Source organism: Ranitomeya imitator, chromosome 2, assembly GCF_032444005.1.
Source record: "Ranitomeya imitator isolate aRanImi1 chromosome 2, aRanImi1.pri, whole genome shotgun sequence".
Taxonomy (NCBI): domain Eukaryota; kingdom Metazoa; phylum Chordata; class Amphibia; order Anura; family Dendrobatidae; genus Ranitomeya; species Ranitomeya imitator.
Window position 1 is genome coordinate 136,179,467 of NC_091283.1, and position 21,207 is coordinate 136,200,673.

A 21,207-nucleotide genomic window follows, 5' to 3' on the forward strand; every position below is an offset into this window, starting at 1 on the left:
TGTTGTCCGGCTTTGTAGTGTTACACGTGCCTTACTGCGGTTTCATTTTTTTTTTGTTTTTAAATAAAGTTGTGGAATTTATGACTGGCGAGTGCTGCAGTTTCCCTCTCTGTAAAGCTTTCGGACTGCTTGCAGTAATAGTGAAATGTAGTGCAAAGCATTACTGAAGTCACTGAGGAGAACTATGAGAGTGCCGGTATTCAGTCTATGGACGTCTTACAAAAGGATACTGTCTTCTTTACTCTTCTCTGGTGTGCTGTCCATACCAGGCAAAGCAGCAGCCACACGGCGGAAGAGCTGGAACATCACAACAAAGGGCACATGTTTTACAGACAAATCTTTAACAGCAGCACATTTAAAGGGAACCAGATATGGGGTTAATCTGCAGGTTAAAAAATAGTGTTATTAACCTGCCCAGCGCCTGCACTTACCCAAACACTGCAGGGAGAAAAAACAAAAATAATAACTTTACCCCTCTCCCCCTCCAGCAGCGTTCCAGTTTCAGTCAGTGCTATGACTATACAGAGGCGGCTGTAACCATGCCCTGGCCCTGACTGACAGCCGACCCTAATACAGAGCCACTGTCAGTAACGGCTGGGGGCGTGATACATCCGCCATGGTGACAGCGCCAGTCCCGCCCCATGGCTGAATCCAGAACGCTGCCAGGGAATAAAGTTCATTTTCTCCTGGCAGAATTCAGCTAAGCGTGGGTGCCAGGTAGGTTAGTAACGCTATTAACCCAATATCTGCAGGTTAATAGCGTTTTTTCTTGTGACAGGTTCCCTTTAACATTGTTAACCGTCAATGAAAAAGACCTGGGTGTATGGGTGGATGACAAACTCATATTCAGTGGCCAGTGTCAGGCAGCTGCTACAAAGGCAAATAAAATAATGGGATGCATTAAAAGAGGCATAGATGCTCTTGAGGAGAACATAATTTTAACTCTATACAAGTCACTAGTTCGACCACACTTAGAATACTGTGCACAGTTCTGGTCTCCGGTGTATAAGAAAGACATAGCTGAACTAGAGCGGGTGCAGAGAAGAGCGACCAAGGTTATTAGAGGACTGGGGGGTCTGCAATACCAAGATAGGTTATTACACTTGGGGCTATTTAGTTTGGAAAAACGAAGACTAAGGGGTGATCTTATTTTAATGTATAAATATATGAGGGGACAATGCAAAGACCTTTCTGATGATCTTTTTAATCAAAGACCTGAGACGGGGACAAGGGGGCGTCCTCTACGTCTGGAGGAAAAAAGGTTTAAGCATAATAACAGACGCAGATTCTTTACTGTAAGAGCAGTGAGACTATGGAACTCTCTGCCGTGTGATGTTGTAATGAGTGATTCATTACTTAAATTTAAGAGGGGACTGGATGCCTTTCTTGAAAAGTATAATGTTACAGGGTATATATACTAGATTCCTTGATAGGGCATTGATCCAGGGAACTAGTCTGATTGCCGTATGTGGAGTCAGGAAGGAATTTTTTTCCCCAAAGTGGAGCTTACTGTTTGCCACATGGGTTTTTTTTTGCCTTCCTCTGGATCAACATGTTAGGGCATGTTAGGTTAGGCTATGGGTTGAACTAGATGGACTTATAGTCTTCCTTCAACCTTAATAACTTTGTTACTATGTATTGTTAGATGGCTGACACAAGCAAGTTCTATAGTGCCTTGAAAAAGTTTTCATATCCTGGGAACTTCTTCACATACTAAAGGGACCCTTTTAAATGCTTAGGAAGCCTTTCTGGTTGTTTCTGAATTATTCTAATTTACTGATATAATGACTTTTGGGTTTTCATTGGCTGTAAACCATAATAATCAACATAAAACAGAAAAACACTTGAAATAAATCACTCTGTAATGACTATAAAATATAGGAGTTTCCCTTTTTGCATTGAAGAACTGAAATAAATTATCTTCTTGATAATATTCTAATTTAGTGAGAAGCACCTGTACACTGCGGTCGCTTCAGTAGAAGCAAGGGAACCTAATGTGAAACAAATAAGGAGGCCGCTAATGGATTCCCATTGCGTCTGTATTCATTACCTTGCATATTTGTCTTGTATGCTGTACTTAGTTTAACTCCCAACTTTGATATGGACAGTCAAGTTATAATTAATAATACATTGTAATGGATTGATAAAAACCTTTACAATTTAGCTTGGTTGGTTTTCTGGAGCCTTGATATACATGCACACCAAAATGGAAGGGGTATACTTGCCCTGAATGAATCTATTGGCCTAAACCCATATATTTACTTGGATGGTTGATGATTGTCAAATCACAGGTCAGCCAGCAAGTAGAGGGAGCTGATAAATGTGGCATTTTAGGTTTGTAATGTAGCAGTTTTGTTCATAATTGGGATGTAACAACTCTTCTACTAAACCAAATGCACAGAACCATAGGGATATGTCCACTTCAGTAGATAAGAATGTTGTAGATCAGACCTGGGCAAAGTGCTGCTCGCGGGCCACATCCAGTCCACTGGATGCTCCAGTCTGGCCCATGGACGAGAAAGCCCAAGGGCTGAAACCAGTGGCCCATGGGTCACACCATACGGCCGCCCTTGGCGCATCCGGATTTCATCGTTATCTGCAGCCTCAGTCACATCGGTTGCAGTCCCTCATGTGGCCCACCGCCGCTCTAGATGAAGTCATGGCTCATAGCCAGAAGGTGAAAGATATTGTAGAGGTGAAGAACTCACCTGCTTGACATTGTAGCCCGTTTTGGCACTAGTTTCGATGAACATGACACTGAGCTCCTTGGCTCTCTGCTCTCCCTCCTCAGTGGTAATTTGCCTATTTGTAAAGTAGCAAACACAAAAAGACTATAAAATAAATTCAGGGAATCTCCATTTACTGCACGAAAGAAACGAAGGGGGAACGGGAAACAGTCACATAGTCGAGTAGTATTTATCAATGCTTCAGAGCACAGTCACAGCACACAACATCGATGACTGCAGTAGACCTAGCGGCTCAGCATACATAGCAGATGACTGCCAGACTGCAGCACGCCTGCTCCAAGAATCACACTCCTTGACAATGTACTCTGATGGCGGAAGAAGAGAGTGCCCGTAGTAAGGAGCGCTACTTATGGCCTCCAGCAGCAAGACACCTACCTGTGTGCCAAAACATCTTGCTTTAGTACTTGTTTCAATATACAAGACATTCAGTCCCCGAGATGTATCTTGCCCTCTGAACAGAAGCCTGTCTGTCTACAGCAATGGGACAAAACCAGATGAACGGAAATAAAAATCAGAGCAAATCAAAATGAAGAATGGAGAAATAAGAACCAATAAAGTAATATAAACTGAGAAAGTGAGCAAATGAAAAAAGGAAAAATGGGCAGTGCATAAATATATGACAAGACAATGGCAGCCCCACTATATAAAAGGCTATGGACACCTACTGTATATAACATGCAAAATTTTTTTTATGTCAGTGGCTATTGTTAGCGAAAGGAAAAGTTGAACTTAGTTTGACTTAAAGAAGCACTCCTCCACCAATGAAACCATTATCCTCCTAATATATTGCAGTCATCATATTATATAGCACCGTGTACTAACAATTGCTCATTTTGCCTTTCTACCCAGATAAATCTTAATGTTTTCCATTAGGTCTATGACATCACGTGATTAAAGGGAACCGGTCAGCAGGATTGTGCACAGTTACCTACAGTGTCTGTAATCAGTATAAGGGCGCCAACCAGTTATAACTGGGTGATGAAATCTGTCTTGTGGCTGTTTCTTAATCTTTATTTTCAGTTTTGAGATAATGAGATTCTCGTGCCCTAAGGCGGGTCTGGGGTATGTGGTGCTCTGATTAGGTATTCATAATGCAGACTGCTGACAGGTCACTGCTCCCTCAGTGACCTGCCTCTAGTTGGCATAATGAATACCCAACATACTGAATAAAAAATAAAAAAAACAACGCTTCTGCAGGTAGGTGCCGGCTGTGTCACCTGCGCTGCAGCATAATCGCATGTGTACTTTGCACTTATTCCCTTTTGCAGATTTACTTGAGTGAGGTTTTTTTTTTTTTTTTTTTTAAAGGTCATTTTGAAAATCGTTCCCGGGTTGCCTGCGCAGTAGCAGCAGCAATCGGTTTGTAAAGCGACCTGATAGCTGCTGTTGCGCAGGCGCCACCATCTTGCTGGAGAAAAAAAAACAAATTCTTCTACCAAGATGGCGCCCCCCACGCATGCGTAATAGTAGCTGCTATGCTCCAGGACAAATTTTCAAAATGACTTTTTTTTTTTTTAACCTCGCTGGCTTATACTTTATTTATTTTTTTGCAAACGAGGGAAAAAAAACAGATGCCAGACAGATGGTAAAAAAAATGGACAGCCTGTCCAACAATGGATGGAAATTGTTCCTTTCTTCCTTAAGCGAAAAAAAATAAATTCTGAACTGAATAAGGTCTTAGGTTGAGAGACGCGAGGGAGAACGCAGACCATCAAAGACTACAAGCAAAGTTTTGTAATAGTAAAGTGAGTGTCTTACATTCTGCAGCATCAAAATCGTAGGACACTTCATTTTTAGAAACTTAAATTTTGAACTAAAAAAGGAACTAAATGAACAATTAAAGGAAAAACAAAAGCATAGTAAAACAAAAGGCTAGCATGAGAAATAAAACTATGTACATGATAATTAAAAGTAACTATGGAGATCTAAGCTGAAAGTCACCCATTACTAAACAGATGATTTAGTTCCATGCACTTGTACATAACATTTGTAATCCATGTTTTATGGGGAAAGCGGCCTTTTCCCTCTCCAAGATGTTTAGTATTCTCCCCCCCCCCCCAAGGAGGCTGTTGGAGTGGAGCAGTGAAAATGGGACGATGTATGGCTCACATTGTTGCCCATATAGCATTATAGGATGTATTGGCAGCAAGAACAGAAAAAAAACACCCAAAGTAAGAGCAAACACCACATCTGAAAGAGTCTACCCATGCAGAAAGATTAATAGAAAAAGCCATGGATATGGATGCAAACACCCATCATATACAGATTTTGTGACAAAGGGAAGGCGTTAAATCAGAAAAAGCAAAAATTGGAAATTTGTTCTGCAGTTTACTATAAAAAGATCGCCACGTGTCCAGTTTAAATCTTTACTTGCTCTGAATGTAATGTGTGAATAGCTCGTCACTGAATGCATCTTGCATATACCGTATCTCCGAGCGCCTGCTGGACAGTCATGGACAGGGGGCCACCCATCATGGACCCTTTACCATTAGAATCTGTGCTTTAACACAATAGAGCGGATCTACCAATTTGGTGTAACCTGCAGACTAGACAGTGTGAAGATGTAGCAAAATTGGCACAGAGGCTCATGCTGGAGGCAGAATTCATATGCCCCACTGCTGTATCTAGAGGGACTGAAAGTTTAAAACCTGCATTATAAAAAAACATACAGAACACATAAGGCTAGAAGACTGGTCCTAAAATCCAATAATGGTCCTGTATGTCAGCAGGCCGGTGAGCTTGCCCTCCTGGCCAGGTGCCGTTACCTCTTATCTGCCAGATCCGTTTTATTCCCCACCAGCATGATTATTACATCACTTCCTCTCTCTGTCCGAACGTCGTCTATCCATTTGGATGTTTGTTGGAAGGAGTTTAGATCTGAAGTCAAAATAAAACATTGTACTGAGGTTACCATTTTACAAATTGGACACAATGTGTATAATCCATACACAAATATAATGATGGCGTGCACTCAGTCAGAATTTGCGAGGTGCTGGTGTAATGGATCAGAAGACCCTGGGTACTAGTAAATATGTATACACCGCACACTCTAATGACAACGTGTGATTTACGCTTAAATATTTATTAGTCACAAAATAAATTTGGATAGGGGAGCGAAACAGAAATATAGTGCTGGAAGCGATATATAAAGCAAACGTTTCGGCTCAACCAGAGCCTTATTCATTGAATCGCTGAAAGAACAAAAAAATCATATAATCACCAAATGACAAAATAACAAACTAATAAATAATACACAAAGTAATATACTGATGGTGTACTTTTGGAAAAATCCCGCAATCCTAGAAGTAAAAGACAACACATAAACGAATACACGAATAATATATACATTATATACAATAATAAGCTCATAGGTAGATTAGTTCTGGCGAATGTGAATATATAAGGAGGAAACATATGGTTACCTTATCCACAAGAAGAAGTGGAGTGAAGGGTAGATATCCCTCAGTGCCAAGATTACGGCTGCAAAGAATGGCAACATAATTAGAAAAGAGGTCTAGCTCACTATGTTATACAGATGTAAAGATCAGAGAGAATGGGGTACCTATAGCTGAGGTATAGATTATGAGTCCTCAAGGGTGCTGGCCCGAAAGATATGTTGTAGCCTATGGGGGGGAAGGGGAAAAGGCCAAATAAAGCAATATGTATAGGGACATGGCGCTAATGTGTCCTAGCTAGTGTGGAGGCGCACGTTACCTGCAGAGTTGTGGATATAAGCGGCGCTCCCGCGCCTTGCTTATGGACAGCAGCGTGCCTGCAGCCCCAATGACACTCAGTTATATGCGGCGAGGAGCGCCGAAACCGGAAGTCCCGGACCGGAAGTGACGTGGCGCTGTCTGGCAGGGACGCACTGCGCAGGTGTGGGAGCCTGTGTGTACCCTGTCGTCAGGGTAACCAAGAGGAGAGCGATAGCGCTGTAAGAGCGCTGGGTAGTGGCCCCAGGGCGCTGCAGTGTGTAAGACCTAACAGTATGAAATAAAGAGGAGGGCTATATAGAGGGCTGAGTGAAAGCACAACATGAGAAGCTAAATAAGATAAAATGATGTAAGGACAAAACTTAAGGGGAAAGAGCTAAGGTACTAGAGTCCCTAATGGATATATATCCATTACCAGTAGTGTCCAGAGGATAAGGACATAGTGTGAAGAAGACTAGATCAGGGTATATGGCTAAGAGGAAACAAGGAAGTCCAAAGACAGAAACCAGAGGGTGGAGGGGGACGACAGGGTACACACAGGCTCCCACACCTGCGCAGTGCGTCCCTGCCAGACAGCACCACGTCACTTCCGGTCCGGGACTTCCGGTTTCGGCGCTCCTCGCCGCATATAACTGAGTGTCATTGGGGCTGCAGGCACGCTGCTGTCCATAAGCAAGGCGCGGGAGCGCCGCTTATATCCACAACTCTGCAGGTAACGTGCGCCTCCACACTAGCTAGGACACATTAGCGCCATGTCCCTATACATATTGCTTTATTTGGCCTTTTCCCCTTCCCCCCATAGGCTACAACATATCTTTCGGGCCAGCACCCTTGAGGACTCATAATCTATACCTCAGCTATAGGTACCCCATTCTCTCTGATCTTTACATCTGTATAACATAGTGAGCTAGACCTCTTTTCTAATTATGTTGCCATTCTTTGCAGCCGTAATCTTGGCACTGAGGGATATCTACCCTTCACTCCACTTCTTCTTGTGGATAAGGTAACCATATGTTTCCTCCTTATATATTCACATTCGCCAGAACTAGTCTACCTATGAGCTTATTATTGTATATAATGTATATATTATTCGTGTATTCGTTTATGTGTTGTCTTTTACTTCTAGGATTGCGGGATTTTTCCAAAAGTACACCATCAGTATATTACTTTGTGTATTATTTATTAGTTTGTTATTTTGTCATTTGGTGATATATGATTTTTTTGTTCTTTCAGCGATTCAATGAATAAGGCTCTGGTTGAGCAGAAACGTTTGCTTTATATATCGCTTCCAGCACTATATTTCTGTTTCGCTCCCCTATCCAAATTTATTTTGTGACTAATAAATATTTAAGCGTAAATCACACGTTGTCATTAGAGTGTGCGGTGTATACATATTTACTATAATCCATACACAACAGACACATGAAAAAGCCATAACGAGGATTTAAAGGGGTTGTGTACTACTAGGGCAGGCCCATCTCACTATGAATGCTTGCCCTATTGAAATAAAAACACCTATACTTACCTCCCATGCTGGCGCTCGCGTAAGGTTATGTCATGTGAGCCCTGCACCCATAAAGGTTATGTCACGTGAGCCCTGCACCCAATCAGAGCTGGCCTCACTCAGGAGGAAGTGAGCGGCCGGCCGTAGCTCTCCCCTCCTGATTACTTGAACGTCCGTAGGCGGGTGCAGGGCTCATGTGACATAACCTCACAAGCCCCGGGAAAGCCAGTGCCAACACCTCTAGAACCACATCAGCATCAGAGGTAAGTATAGGAGATTTTAACTTCACATTCGCAAACAAAGTGTGAAAGATTTATCCTATTATTGAAAATCCCCTTTAAAGGGGTTGCTCCCTTTCATTGAACATTACCCCAAGCTGCAGACTATTCTAAAGAAAAACTGAGCTATACTCACCGTCCCCAGGTCCACTGAGGAATCTCTGCTGTTGCTCCCAGTGTATGGCAATGGCTGCAGTGCTGACACCTGAGAGAGGTGTTCCCATGTAAACAGAACGCCCTGCTCAGAGCCGCCGAGCTCACCAATTGGCATCACCGCAGTCACTGCCAGCACCACAGTCAATGCCAGAGATCAGGAGCAACAGCGAAACTCACCAATGGACCCAGGGCAATATACTACGTGGCTGGGCAATATACTACGTGGCTGGGCAATATACTACGTGGACATACATATTCTAGAATACCTGATGCATTAGAATTGGGTATAATATATATATCTATATATATCTATATATATCTATATATATTTGCCTAAGGGGTGCTTCCGTTTCTAACTTCCGTCTGTCTGTCGAGGAAATCCCGGGTCGCTGATTGGTCGCGGCCAGCTGGGCTGTGCTATATACACACTGCGTGGGCTGTGCTATATACACACTGCGTGGGCTGTGCTATATACACACTGCGTGGGCTGTGCTATATACACACTGCGTGGGCTGTGCTATATACACACTGCGTGGGCTGTGCTATATACACACTGCGTGGGCTGTGCTATATATTACTATACATATTCTAGCATTCCTGATGCGTTAGAATCGGGCCACCATCTAGTTTTTAATAAAGATTGATATGAATAAATAACTTCCATAGTTTTATAGTTATTTTTTTTTAATACAAAAGCCTGATTTAAACAGTAGATCATTTTCTAATGACAGATTACCTTTAAAACCCCTTCAGGACCTGGCAAATTTTCATTTTTGTGCCCTTTTCAAATTCTCTTTCAAGAGTCATAACATTAATTTTTCCGTTGACATAAGGGCCTGGTCTTTTGCACGGTAGGTTGTAGTTTTGAATTACACTTTTTTTTTAACCATAACATTGTTCTATAAAAATTCCAAGCGGGATGAAAGTCAAATAACAATGGTGGAATTGCATTTTTTCCCCACCGTGTTTTACAGCATTCATTGGATGGTAAAAATGACTTTTGAAAAGGATTCTTCTCCAAGTCAGTATGATTACAGTGATACCAAACTTGCGTAGTTTTTTATTATTTAAATTGGTGGAAAAAAATTTTTTTTATAAGCTTGCAAAAAACTAAAATAAACTAAAGAATTATGTCACCATTGTTCGAGACCTGTAACAGCTGCATTTGTCTGTGGATTTAGCAGTGAGAGGGCGTGATTATTGCAGGGAGAGCTCATTTCAATGGATACCTTTTTATGGGGTATATGACATTTTAATTATTTTTTCTGCCTTTTTTTGTTTTTTTTTGGAAGTAATTGAAAAAAAAATGTTGAGTTTTCTTTTTAGAGAGTTTAAGAATCTCTTTAAGTTTACATTTTGTTAGACAAAACTTTTACAGATGTGTTAATACCACACATTACATTTTTTTTTATTTTTTATGGGGCAAAAAAGGGTAGATTTATTTTCATTATATTTAAGAATTTTTTGTAATTTATTAGTTCCCTTAGGGTACTTGAACCTGCGATCGATTACACACAGGATATAGTATAAATCATGGTCTCTTGAAGTTCAGAGTATTACAGCGCTTCAGAGGAGTACCAAGATGATAGCGACAAGGAACTTCCGCAGGTCCCTGGATGCCAAGGTGACCCACGTTGCATCACAGGGAGCCTGATGGGAGAAGCAACATTATTTAAATGCCACCATCAGTGATTGACAGAGGCGCCTCAATGATTAAGTGCCGTTAGAGACAGATGCTGGCTGCATAATATAACTGACATCTACAGTTATATAAAATAGTGGGGATCTGACGGCCGGTACCCAACTGATCAGCTGTTATCACCTAGCACGACAACTGATGAAAATAATATACAGGTGGGAACACAGCAGCTCCACACACTGTTCAGTGGCCACTGCGGATCATTGAAAAGAATCTGATCATCAATACCTTCCCTTAGGCTGGATCATCAATATAAAAATCACCAGAAAACCCCTTTAACCCCCTAAGCTTTTTTTTGGTTTTGCATTTTGGTTTGTCGCTCCCCTTCTTCCCAGAGCCATAACTTTTTTATTTTTCCGTCAATATGGCCATGTGAGGGCTTATTTTTTGAGGGACAAGTTACACTTTTGAGCGATACCATTGGTTTCACAATGTCGTGTACTAGAGAATGGGGAAAAAAAATTCCAAGTGCGGTGAAATTGCAAAAAAAAGTGCAATCCCACACCTGCTTTATGTTTGTCATTTTTTCTAGGTTCACTAAATGCTAAAATTGACCTGATATTATATAGGATTCTCCAGGTCATTACGAGTTCATAGACACCAAACATGTCTAGGTTGTTTTTTTTTTGTCTAAGTGGTGAAAATATATTCCAAACTTTGTATGGAAAAAAAAAAAATGCGCCATTTTCTAATACCCATAGAGTCTCCATTTTTCGTGTTCTGGGGTTAGGTGAGGGTTTATTTTTTGCATGCCGAACTGACGTCTTTAGTTATATCATTTTGGGGCAGATACGATCTTTTGATCGCCCGTTTTTGCATTTTAATGCAATGTCGTGGCAACCCAAAAAAAAACAAACCACGTAATTCTGGCATTTTGAATTTTTCTTGATACACCGTTTAGCGTTCAGGTTAATTTTTTTTATTGATCGATCGGGCGATACCAAGTATGTATAGGTTTGACTTTATTTTTATTGTTTTATTTTGAATGGGGCGAAAGGGGGGGGCGATTTAAACTTTTGTATTTTTTTAAACTTTTGACATGCTTCAATAGTCTCCATAGGAGACTAGAAGCTGCCACAACCCGATCGGCTCTTACATATAAGCGATGATCAGATCGCCTCTATATAGATTTACTCACTTGCTATGAGCGCCGACCACTGGGTGGCGCTCACAGCAAGCCTGCATGGCAACCATATAGGTCTCCAAGAGACGTCAGGTTGTGATGCAAACACAGCGGTGAACCCACAATCACGTGACGGGGGTCACCGCTGTGCGTATTTCGGGTGCGATTGCCGGATTAAAATGGTGCTGTCAAGAGTTTGACAGCGGCATTTAACTGGTTAATAGCTGTGGGTGGGTTATGATTCCACTCGTACATGTCATCTGCTCAAAACAGCTGACATGTCCCCGGAAAGATGTGGGCTCACCGTTGGAGCCCACATCAAAGGGAGGGAGTCCGACATGGTGTACTATTACGGCCGGTCGGAAAGGTGTTAAAGAAAAAAAAAAGAAAAAAAAAAAAAAAAAAAAGAGAATCCCTTTTCATGTCCGCCAGTCCAGAAGGCGCCAACAAAGTCTTTCTTCACTGTATAGGGGTACAGCCGGCTACGCTTCCTATACACAGGAATATAGTATGTACCACTTACAATGGATCCTATGTGTGATGGGAGCTAGTGCACGCCTAGTCATGGCATTTTCTCTACTCAGGTCACTCACTTGTAATATCATACACAACAACAGCGATGGTGGAGTCCCGTATATAGCTGGGGATCAGACTGCGGAAACGCTCCTGTCCGGCGGTGTCCCAGAGCTGCAGCCGCACCTGCTGGTACCAGGCCAGGGACGGCAGAAAGGGAAACAGAGGGACAGATATTGTAAGGAGGGAACATTCATGAGCAGCACAAGACACACATTTATTGCACAGCATTGAACCACTGTCTGCAAGCTACAGAAATAAATGTTCACGTTAAATTCTGAGTTCTTAAAGGGGTTGCTCACTTTATATTCAATGTGTTGGGGACATGGTTTGGTGGCACTTACCAATATATGAGTATTACAGGTTCTCCTTCTGCACCCCCTTATAGGCGACATATCACACTCCCAACATGTCCAGCAGTCTCCTCCAACTAAAAACACCTGACATGGGATGGGCGTTTCCATTTTGGAGGCGGCTGATGGACAGGTCTGGGCACACGCTGCCCCAGCAGACATTGTATGGACAGGAGCTCTATGCAGACAGAGGGAAAACTGCGCTAATTATTTCAGGAGGAGAACCCGATACATCCATAAAATGGCCAGCCCCTTCAAGATCCAAGATGGCGACACAGTGGTAGATGGCAGCGGACCTTACTGCAGGTAAACTGCTGAAGTAGAGCACAGGTTAGTCCATAATACAATCTTTAGGACTTAATACAGAATATCCGTCTACACTGACACCTGCGGCAAAGCTAATCTCATGCACATCGGAAAGATTGCATTCTGGATTCAGAAGTGTATTGAGAGTGCATGAATTGGAAAAGGTAAAATAAAGGGACATTCTTCTATGTGCCCCGACATCTCAGTGCAGTGGCCATAGAGAACAGCACTTAGTTTAATGGTGACCCAATCTGGTGCCCCGTCCCCTCACATACTATGCCTAGTGTTAGCAGCATCATGCTATGTCCTTTCTGTATCATGGGGGGGGCGTCGATGTGTTGTACAGAGTAACTACCGGAGACCTCTGCTACTGCTCAGCTCTCTGTGAGAATATACAGGTCAGTGGAGAATGATCCTGCAGGGGACCCACCATCCATTACAGCTTTACAATTGGCATCCGGTAGTGGGGTTACTGGTCTCCCAGTAACTATGCCATACACTCTTCAGGATGCAATGCCCGGTAAAGTGCTCACATTTAAGGAAAGTAAAGAGCTGATTGGACATTCTGCACCTCTCTGGACTCTCCTGGCCGGCACCACATAAGACACACACTCGGCAGCTCATTCATCGCCCTCTTACGGTGGAGCCCATGTGTGTAATATGGACCGATATGCCAGCCTATATCTGCGGAGGAGGAGATAATTTTTTTGCCTAGTGTCAGCAGCATACATCCATGGTTCCCTGTGTCCCCCAATGAAGCGATAGAGAAAAACCGCTATGGCAGCCTATATGTTTCACTGAAACATAATAAAATTTATCGAAAAAATAAAAGATGCAGGAGTCATTCATCACTCACCGTGCGGTCCTCTAGGTACATGGTCTTGGAAAGAAAGTCTATGCCAATTGTAGCCTGTAAAATAAACAGCTTTATACAGAAGCCATCAGTGCAGCAATAACGGCCTGCATATAATGCCAGTTACTTATTGTGCTGTAGACTCTGCCTAATAATCATGTATTGATAGGGGTGGTCCGAAACCAACACTGATTTAATCATTGAATTGATTTTCTAACATACTTTAATAAAAAACTCCCTTCCATTCCCTCTCTTTTTGCCGACTTCCTGTTCAGCGACGCTTCGTTTGAGAACCCCAATAGAATGCTGGGAAACTCAACCGAGACAATCAGGGGGTCGGGCCCACAGTCACTGCTGCAGCCTGAAACGAAGAGTTATCAGTGATCGGGCTAGTGCCTGCTCTACTGCCATGCGTCTTATCAATTCCAATGTACGCATGTACGCTCAGTAGATTTTCTCACTGTGCAATATTCTTTTTAATGCATAGTGACAGTGCACTCACTCGCTGGCTCTGATGAGAAGTGACGGGCCGGCAAGAGAGCGCACTGTCCCACTGATGACAACACGTTTGGGAGTATTCTGGTACGCACTGTGGATTCTCAAACAAAAAGTTATCAAACAGGGAATTGGTAAAATGAAACAAAAATAAAACAGTTGGGAGCAGAGGGGGAACGGTAAGGGATTTTATAATTAAAAGGTTTATCAGAACATCAATTTAATTATTAAATAGAGACACAAATAGGATTAAATCAGTGTTTGTTTCTGACTACCCCTTCAACTCAATAATATGTAAGTGGGTTATTCATAGCAGACAGTGACAATGTAGACGTTTGGGGCTGTTGGAGATGGTTGAACACTGTGGTTCTAATAGCGGAACTCTCCTCTAGGATTTGGACGGTTTGCTCCCCTATCAGAATGTGTGCACACAGAGTGCAGCCTTCACGGACACATTGAGCCAGTGATTACATCCAGACTACACAGTCTTGACAGGTGATTAGAGGTCTCCACAACAGCCGCCTGCTTGGACTAATCCTCCGGCTACAGTAATCTCTAAACAATAAAGGACTATTAACGTTGGTATTCGCCTTCAAAGATCAAGATCCAAGACACTCACCTGGTACGTGTTGTCAAAGCTGTCATACATGAAGCGAGTGATGAGCGAGGTCTTCCCAACTGCAGGAGAAAGGGAAACCATGAAATGCATCAAAGACTATCCCACTATAGTCCACGAGGTCTACTACAGCAGGAAAGCGCCACTTTCATCGTAAAAGGAGCTGGCAAGCCAAGGACGGGTGTCAGTTTATACAGAAAGCATGCAGGAAGCCCAGGGACCACTGAATATGAACTGCGGTGTAATTGTGCTCACACGATCTCATCCATGTAGTCCCTGTATGTATGCACTCCTATAGCCTCATTCACATCTGTTACACACAGTACATTATCAACTTGTGCCAAATGTTACTACATTGAACCATCAGTAATGGAAGTGTGGGGTTCACACATCTCAGCAGCTCGATGTGAGATGACCAGTAGGGTGGTCTGGAGACCCTACACGTGACAGTATCCTTTGCACCTTGATCTGATCATAGGAATCTCCATTAGGACAGCGAGTTCTGCTGAGCTCTCGCCTCGAACACCCTCCGACCTTCCAGGCGCACTGCTAAAGACCATAATCAGCTTACGGAAAGCTCAGGATTTGACAATAAAAGTGACATTTTTACTAAACAGCTTTGGAGAACTAAAGATTGTTGTGTAAATAGTAGTCCTGTAAGACCGGCAACCACAACATGTTACATCCATACATTATATAAAACAGTCACACATTATAGTAAGGCAAATTCCTTTACGTCTATGGCACTATTTTACAGTGTGCCTAGTCTTTAAAAAAGTATGTTTACTTATGATAATAGTGTCTAATTTGGGGGAGAGCGGGCTTAGTACTTATCCTGGCTAGGCTTGAGCGAAACAGATCGGACAAATTCAAAAGTCGCCGACTTTCGGCAAAGTTGGGTTTCATGAAATCCGACCCTAGTGTGGGATCGTACATGCGGTCGGCGATCTTCGCGCCAAAGTCGCATTTTGTATGACGCGTTTCGCGCCATTTTTTCAGCCAATGAAGGAGCGTGGGCAGAGTGATGACATAGGTCTTAGGGGTGTGCCTATTGCCATCTTATCGCTTGTGTGCTGTAGTAGCGATTAGCAATGTGTAACACCAGCTTTTCGGTGCAGGGACGGAAAAGAGAGGGGGGAGAGAGAGAGGGGGGAGAGAGAGAGGGGGGAGAGAGAGAGGGGGGAAAGAGAGAGGGGGGAGAGACAGAGGGGGGAGAGACAGAGGGGGGAGAGACAGAGGGGGGAGAGACAGAGGGGGGAGAGACAGAGGGGGGAGAGACAGAGGGGGGAGAGAGAGGGGGGAGAGAGAGGGGGGGAGAGAGAGGGGGGAGAGAGAGGGGGGAGAGAGAGGGGGGAGAGAGAGGGGGGAGAGAGAGGGGGGAGAGAGAGGGGTGTAGAGAGAGGGGTAGAGAGATCTTAAAAAAGTACGGCAAAAGTCGCTTAACCCTAATCCTGGCACTTATTGCTAGATAATTGTGCATACTCTAGTTTTAAAGAAGTCCATTGTACCCCTCTCTTTAATGCATTGTAATAATATTCATTATATGACTACATTTTGGACTCCTGACATATCTTGTATATAGCTTGAGTTATAATGGTTGCACTAGTATTCAGTGTGGTAATTATCTCTAAACAAGCAATCATTGATAAAGCCCCAGAGAAGCATTGTGAAAAGTGAAATCTATCTCCTAAATTGTACGTGTGCGTGGACCAAATCCTGGTGAGTAGAGCGCCTGCTCCTGAGTACATGACTAGCTCTGCTCGGTCCATGGCGTCTTGTGTGAGAAGCGATGACTGCAGCGGCACTCATTTCTAAACACAGGAGTCTACAGTTGACATGTGCCACAGTATGGCCTCCATTACTGCCCTGCTCAGATGTACACACAGCATGGCGGCCTCCATTACTGCCCTGCTCAGATGTACACACAGCATGGCGGCCTCCATCACTGCCCTGCTCAGATGTACACACAGCATGGCGGCCTCCATCACTGCCCTGCTCAGATGTGCACACAGCATGGCGGCCTCCATCACTGCCCTGCTCAGATGTACACACAGCATGGCGGCCTCCATCACTGCCCTGCTCAGATGTACACACAGCATGGCGGCCTCCATCACTGCCCTGCTCAGATGTACACACAGCATGGCGGCCTCCATCACTGCCCTGCTCAGATGTACACACAGCATGGCGGCCTCCATCACTGCCCTGCTCAGATGTACACACAGCATGGCGGCCTCCATCACTGCCCTGCTCAGGCTACTTTCACACTAGCGTTTTCTGCAATCCGTCACAATGCGTCGTTTTGCAGAAAAAACTCATCCTGCAAAAGTGCTTGCAGGATGCGTTTTTTCCCCATAGACTTGTATTGACGACGCATTGCCACACGTCACATCCGTCGTGCGACGGATGCGTCGTGCTTTGGCGGACCGTCGGGAGCAAAAAACGCTACAGGTAACGTTTTTTGCTCCTGACGGACCGCTTTTTCCGACCGCGCATGCGCGGCCGGAACTCCGCCCCCACCTCCCCGCACCTCACAATGGGGCAGCGGATGCGCCGGAGAAATGCATCCGCTGCCTCCGTTGTGCAGTCCGTTAAACGCTAGCGTCGGAATCTCTGCCCGACGCATTGTGACGGGGAGATTCCGACGCTAGTGTGAAAGTAGCCTTAGTTGTATACACAGTAGGGCCTCCATCACTGCCCTGCTTAGATGTGTACACAGTAGGACTGCCATGCTTAGTTGTAAATTTATAGAATAACAGCCGCACTCATAATATGGATTTTTTAAATGCAAAAGTTGATTAATTTTATTCACCACAGTAGAGACACCATCACTGCCCTGCTTAGATGTACACACAGTAGGACTGCCCTGCTTAGATGTACACACAGTAGGACTGCCCTGCTTAGATGTACACACAGTAGGACTGCCCTGCTTAGATGTACACACAGTAGGACTGCCCTGCTTAGATGTATACACAGTAGGGCTTCCATCACTGCCATGCTTAGTTGTATACACAATAGGGCTTCCATCACTGCCATGCTTAGATGTATACACAGTAGGGCTTCCATCACTGCCATGCTTAGAGGTATACACAGTAGGGCCTCCATCACTGCCCTGCTTAGTTGTATACACAGTAGGGCCTCCATCACTGCCATGCTTAGATGTATACACAGTAATGCCGCCATCACTGCCATGCTTAGTTGTATACACAGTAGGGCCTCCATCACTGCCCTGCTTAGATGTATACACAGTAGGGCCTCCATCACTGCCCTGCTTAGATGTATACACAGTAGGGCCTCCATCACTGCCATGCTTAGTTGTATACACAGTAGGGCCGCCATCACTGCCATGCTTAGATGTATACACAGTAGGGCCTCCATCACTGCCATGCTTAGATGTATACACAGTAGGGCCTCCATCACTGCCATGCTTAGTTGTATACACAGTAGGGCCGCCATCACTGCCATGCTTAGATGTATACACAGTAGGGCCTCCATCACTGCCATGCTTAGTTGTATACACAGTAGGGCCGCCATCACTGCCATGCTTAGATGTATACACAGTAGGGCCTCCATCACTGCCATGCTTAGATGTATACACAGTAGGGCCTCCATCACTGCCATGCTTAGTTGTATACACAGTAGGGCCGCCATCACTGCCATGCTTAGATGTATACACAGTAGGGCCGCCATCACTGCCCTGCTTAGATGTATACATCCTGGGCTTCTACTGACATGTCATTGCTGTCATAAATAAAATACACGTCACAATGTGCCAGTTGGACAGGCCGCCATCATCTGTACACAAACGGTAAATCAGTAAATGGGATTTGTCAGTGCTGAGCTGTGATCGGTGACAGGCCTTCCTGTGCTCGCTGCACATGCTGCTCTCACGTGTACTCTATGGCACATACAGAGCCCCCTCCATTCAATCCACTGCCGGCCTACCAGCAACATGAGGCAAAAGGACATGCCGTTCAGTGGTCTGAGTGTCTGCTTTCCTCTAATGTCTGGCAGCCTGTAAATATGTGATAAGATGCACGTTCTGCAGGCGAGTGCCTCTGCAGCACGCTGTGTTTTTCTGCCTACATGTAGACCTGCTATAAAGCACTACCTAAGATCTTATTCCATCTCCAATCTGTCTGGCAGCCAGTACACGTGTCTGGAGATCATGCGGTTGTGCTCTATAGTCATCAGAGGAGACAGAGCTTGGGGAAAGGCAAGAGATCAAGAAAAGCTTTAACAGGTATTTGCACCTAATGTACAAAGCCTAGTGTCAGATTCACAGCTGGATACACCTGCAGCTAATAAGTCTGCTGTATTTGTACAGACATTGCTTCAAAGAAGGGGAGATGAGTGTGGGTGATGTGCCCCACGGTACATCTGTATGGTAACAGAGGGCTGCAGTGAATGTTGGGCTCACATGTCGGCTGGCATGTCTAACGACAGCCTATCTCTGGGAGAACACACCGATCAGTATTCCAGATTCTGACATGAATGATTGACATTTCTTCCGACCACCAGCCAGTGCCCTCATACATATTAGACGCTGATATCAGCCTGGTATGTATGGGGGCATTACAGGGACTGTCACAGAATGACTGTTCAAACCAAGTACAGGCACTCGGTGCTTCATAGCGCAGTCAAACATTTAACTACACCTTCACCCCAGCTTGGGTTCCATCTACCTCCACTATTCTCTGGCTCTATCAAGCCTTAGAGGAGTGGTGGTGGAGACAGGGCAGGTGGAAGGTGTATATAAATGATTGGCCACGCTGTGAAGTGCCGAGCGCCTGTGCTTGGTTTGATCAGTCATTCTGTGCTGACAGAGTCCCAATCGCCACAACTGAGGATTTATGTCCCTCATTCTCCTGTGGCTGCATTACTACTGTCTATGGGAGTGACGATAATGGACATTTATACGGAGAAAGCTGTCAGTCACGGATAGGACCACCGATCCATGAAACTGCAGAGGTTTAAATGAGTAAAACCCACAATATATTGAATATTTTCTAACAAAACTAGTATATATAGAGATCAACAGCCCCAGCTAATATTCACAGTTACAGGCTGCCTCCATGTTATGGGCACCACGTCACCCCCTGGCATTATAAAGAGGACTGGGGAAGGAAGGAAAGGAAAAGATTTACACGTCTCCCCTCCACCTTTGGCAAAGGAAAGGAGAAAATGTCACCTGTCAATTCTTCTGACAGATTGATAATTACACTTTCTTCTCTGTTTTCACCATATTCTGTAGCAATATACAACCCCTGGCAAAAATTATGGAATCACTGGCCTTGGAAGATGTTCATTCAGTTGTTTAATTTTGTAGAGAACAAGCAGATCACAGACATGGCACAAAACTAAAGTCATTTCAAATGGCAACTTTCTGGCTTTATCCCCTTCACGATGCAGCCCTTTTCTATTTTTGCGTTCTCGTTTTTCGCTCCCCTCCTTCCCAGAGCCATAACTTTTTTATTTTTCCGTCAATATGGCCATGTGAGGGCTTATTTTTTGTGGGACAAGTTGCACTTTTGAACGAGACCATTGGTTTTAGCATGTCGTGTACTAGAAAACGGTAAACAAAATTCCAAGTGCGGTGAAATTGCAAAAAAAGTGCAATCCCACACTTGTTTTTTGTTTGGCTATTTTGCTAGGTTCACTAAATGTTAAAACTGACCTGCCATTATGATTCTCCAGGTCATTACGAGTTCATAGACACCAAACATGTCTAGGTTACGTTTTATCTAAGAGTACCGTCACACTGAAACGACGCTACAGCGATACGACAACGATGTCGATCGCTGCAGCGTCGCTGATTGGTCGCTGGAGAACTGTCACACAGACAGCTCTCCAGCGACCAACGATCCCTTAGTTCCCGGGTAACCAGGGTAAACATCGGGTTACTAAGCGCAGGGCCGCGCTTAGTAACCCGATGTTTACCCTGGTTACCATCGTTAAAGTAAAAAAAACAAACGCTTCATACTTACCTACCGCTGTCTGTCCCCGGCGCTGTGCTTCTCTGCTCTGGCTGTGAGCGCCAGACAGCCGGAAAGCACAGCGGTGATGTCACCGCTGTGCTTTCCGGCCGCTGTGCTCACAGCCAGAGCAGAGAAGCACAGCGCCGGGGACAGACAGCGGTAGGCAAGTATGAAGCGTTTGGTTTTTTTACTTTAACGATGGTAACCAGGGTAAACATCGGGTTACTAAGCGCGGCCCTGCGCTTAGTAACCCGATGTTTACCCTGGTTACCAGTGAAGACATCGCTGAATCGGCGTCACACACGCCGATTCAGCGATGTCAGCGGGAGAGCCAGCGACGAAATAAAGTTTCAAACGATCTGCTATGACATACGATTCTCAGGGGGGTCCCTGATCGCTGCTGCGTGTCAGACACAGAGAGATCGTAGGGATATCGCTGGAACGTCACGAATCGTACCGTCCTAGCGATCGAAATTCCACTGTGAGACGGTACCCTAAGTGGTGAAACAAAATTCCAAACTTTGCTAACAAAAAAAAAAAAAAAAAGAGCACAGTTTTCCAATACCCGTAGCGTCTCCATTTTTCGTGATCTGGGGTCAGGTGAGGGCTTATTTTTTTACGTGCCGAGCTGGCGTTTTTAATGATACCATTTCGGTGCAGATACATTCTTTTGATCGCCCATTATTGCATTTTAATGCAATGTCGCGGTGACCAAAAAAATGTAATTCTGGCGTTTCGAATTGGTTTCTCGCTACGCTGTTTAGTGATCAGGTTAATCCTTTTTTTATTGATCGGGCGATTGTGAACGCGGCGATA

The 21,207-nt window shown here is 44.3% G+C and overlaps 1 protein-coding gene across 2 annotated transcripts in view; it reads right to left on the reverse strand.

Moving 5' to 3' along the window:
* Nucleotides 1-21,207, reverse strand: part of RAB41 (RAB41, member RAS oncogene family) — a 44,613-nt gene that overhangs the window by 18,590 nt on the left and 4,816 nt on the right. Inside the window, exons 2-7 of one of the 2 annotated variants that reach the window (XM_069747319.1) lie at nt 14,420-14,478; nt 13,309-13,362; nt 11,814-11,919; nt 5,513-5,624; nt 2,709-2,802; nt 231-297 (exon numbers count right to left, since the gene is read on the reverse strand). In XM_069747319.1, coding sequence (XP_069603420.1) covers nt 231-297; nt 2,709-2,802; nt 5,513-5,624; nt 11,814-11,919; nt 13,309-13,362; nt 14,420-14,478 — 492 coding nt within the window. Of the gene's footprint in view, nt 1-230; nt 298-2,708; nt 2,803-5,512; nt 5,625-11,813; nt 11,923-13,308; nt 13,363-14,419; nt 14,479-21,207 lie in introns of both variants that reach the window. The other variant, XM_069747318.1, reaches the window with a different exon arrangement.